The sequence below is a fragment of the Gracilinanus agilis genome, chromosome 2 (assembly GCF_016433145.1).
Source record: "Gracilinanus agilis isolate LMUSP501 chromosome 2, AgileGrace, whole genome shotgun sequence".
NCBI classification, from domain to species: domain Eukaryota; kingdom Metazoa; phylum Chordata; class Mammalia; order Didelphimorphia; family Didelphidae; genus Gracilinanus; species Gracilinanus agilis.
Window position 1 is genome coordinate 450,875,743 of NC_058131.1, and position 2,558 is coordinate 450,878,300.

General features: G+C 50.4%; 1 protein-coding gene across 1 annotated transcript; it reads left to right on the forward strand.

The window, feature by feature from the left end:
- The first annotated feature begins 868 nt into the window (after positions 1 to 868).
- SSTR1 (somatostatin receptor 1) lies at positions 869 to 2,032 on the forward strand. The gene has a single exon (XM_044661964.1). It carries the CDS (start codon positions 869 to 871, stop codon positions 2,030 to 2,032), a length of 1,164 nt encoding a protein of 387 aa, XP_044517899.1.
- Positions 2,033 to 2,558: the final 526 nt, after the last annotated feature.

Consider the following 2,558-nt stretch of genomic DNA (forward strand, 5'->3'; position numbering starts at 1 on the left):
GGGGGGGGGGGAGGAAGAGGAGCGGTGGAGCTGTGAGGAGGAACAGTCTAAGGACTCAGTGTTACCACGAAAAACACAATGAGAATATCCTCTGAGTCAAAAACCTGAGAGGAAAAATTAAGGGAGATTTGGTGGAGCTCTAGATATCTGTCCCTGGGAACTTTAGCTGTCACAAGCGTCATTCCCGAATGTAGGAGCTAGGTGTGAGGTCTGCATTGCCTCTTTTTGAACCATCTTCAATAAGGTGGGGAAACTTCCCAATTTCGACTTGGACACTGAAAAGGGTGAAGTAAAGATAGGGCTGGGTTTAGAAAGGCGCCATCCCTCTGTGGGACAGTAATAGAAACAAAGTCTCACTTCATTATGTGGGGCTGGGAAGAAAAAATAAAGGGGGCGGGGGTGGGGAAGAGGGGAAACTAGAGTGGGAAAGGGATATAACTACATCCACTTCCACCCCCACCCCCCACTTTTTTTTTCCTTTTTCTTTTCGTAGCTGCTGACGTGCTAGAGCCTATTAATCATTCACCAGCCCCAGAGCCGCGCCAATTAATCTTCCGCGGCTTGGTCCTTCAGCCAGCCTTCTTTTCTCATCCCCAAGCTATTCTGTTCCCCCAGCCCCTGAAAATAAAGCAGCAGAGCACAGACAAGACTCCAGCAATGCGTTCCACCTCCAGCCAGAGCCTGAACAGCATACTTAGCCGCAGTCTCTCGCACCCGGACCCTTCCCTACTGCTGTAATCTGAAAGAGGTGAGGAAGTGGGCTGGGAAGTGGGAGCACTCAAAGAGCAACGGAACCGGCTACTGGGCGCTAAGGGAAGGACCAGAGCAGGAGAGCACAACCCAGACTCCACCGGCAGCACAGGCCAGAATGTTTTTTAACGATACTGCCTCGTTTCCTTCCTCCTCCTCTAGCAGCAGCCCCAGCATTAGCAGCGTTGGCTCCGGCACAGGGTCCATAGCTCCTGAGGGCACAGAGGAGCCAGGGCGCAACGCTAGTCAGAATGGGACCTTGAGCGAGGGGCAAGGGAGCGCCATCCTTATATCCTTCATCTATTCCGTAGTTTGTGTCGTGGGGCTCTGCGGCAACTCAATGGTTATCTATGTGATCCTACGTTACGCCAAAATGAAGACGGCCACCAATATCTACATTCTTAACCTGGCCATCGCAGATGAGCTGCTCATGCTGAGCGTCCCCTTTCTAGTTACCTCCACGTTGCTGCACCACTGGCCCTTCGGCGCACTGCTCTGCCGCCTGGTGCTTAGTGTGGATGCAGTCAACATGTTCACTAGTATCTACTGCCTAACAGTGCTCAGCGTGGACCGCTATGTGGCTGTGGTGCACCCGATCAAGGCTGCCCGCTACCGTCGGCCCACAGTTGCCAAGGTAGTAAACCTGGGAGTATGGGTGCTCTCACTAGTGGTCATCCTGCCTATCATAGTCTTCTCCCGCACTGCTGCCAATAGTGATGGCACGGTGGCCTGCAATATGCTTATGCCAGAGCCAGCTCAGAGCTGGCTTGTAGGTTTCGTCCTGTATACTTTTCTTATGGGTTTTCTCCTCCCAGTCGGGGCCATCTGTTTGTGTTATGTGCTCATCATTGCCAAAATTCGCATGGTAGCCCTCAAAGCCGGCTGGCAACAACGCAGGCGCTCAGAGCGTAAAATCACCCTGATGGTGATGATGGTAGTGATGGTTTTTGTCATTTGCTGGATGCCCTTCTATGTGGTGCAATTGGTTAATGTCTTTGCTGAACAGGACGATGCTACTGTGAGCCAGCTCTCAGTCATCCTGGGCTATGCTAACAGTTGTGCCAACCCTATCCTCTACGGCTTCCTCTCAGACAACTTCAAGCGCTCCTTCCAGCGCATCCTCTGCCTTAGCTGGATGGAAAACACAGAGGAACCGCTTGACTACTACGCCACCGCCCTCAAAAGTCGAGGATACAGCGTGGAGGACTACCAACCAGACAACGTGGAGTCCAGAGGCATCTATGGCAACGGGACCTGCACCTCCAGAATTAGCACCCTTTAAAGGGCTTTTGGGACAGCAGTGTTAGGTGGCACAGGGATAGGAGTGGGGGTGCTGTTCGAATGGAGGGAAGGGAATTTCACAAGACTGTGAAAATTCCATGAAGCAGGAGACAGGATTCAGATCGAATGGGGCTCAGATGTGGGGAGAGACAAACCAGAAAATAGGATAAGGGAATCAAAGGGAAATATGGGTGTACTGTGATTTTAAAAGAACGAAATAAGCTGAAATGAGCAGGGGCAATGAAACCTGGATTGAGTCCTAAGCTGCTTCTAATCTTCTTTCTTTCTAAAGTATTCCTACCATCTCCCTCCCTATCTTTTTAACCCCTCTCAAAATTTATCCCTGCCTTGTTTTGTCAGCCTTTAGCTGATAATTTGTTATTGTTATTTTTTCAGTCTAAGTGAAACTTCTGTCCCTCTCTTTGTCAAACAAGGGGAAGAGGCAATTTCCATAGTTAAGACTGTTTTTCTTTTTTTCCCCCCTTTTCATCTTATGAACCTGTCCTCCTCTGCATCCCAGATTGACC

Coding starts and splice junctions, on each gene's coding strand:
- SSTR1 (XM_044661964.1), top strand. CDS start 869: ATGTTTTTTAACGATACTGCCTCGTTTCCTTCCTCCTCCTCTAGCAGC.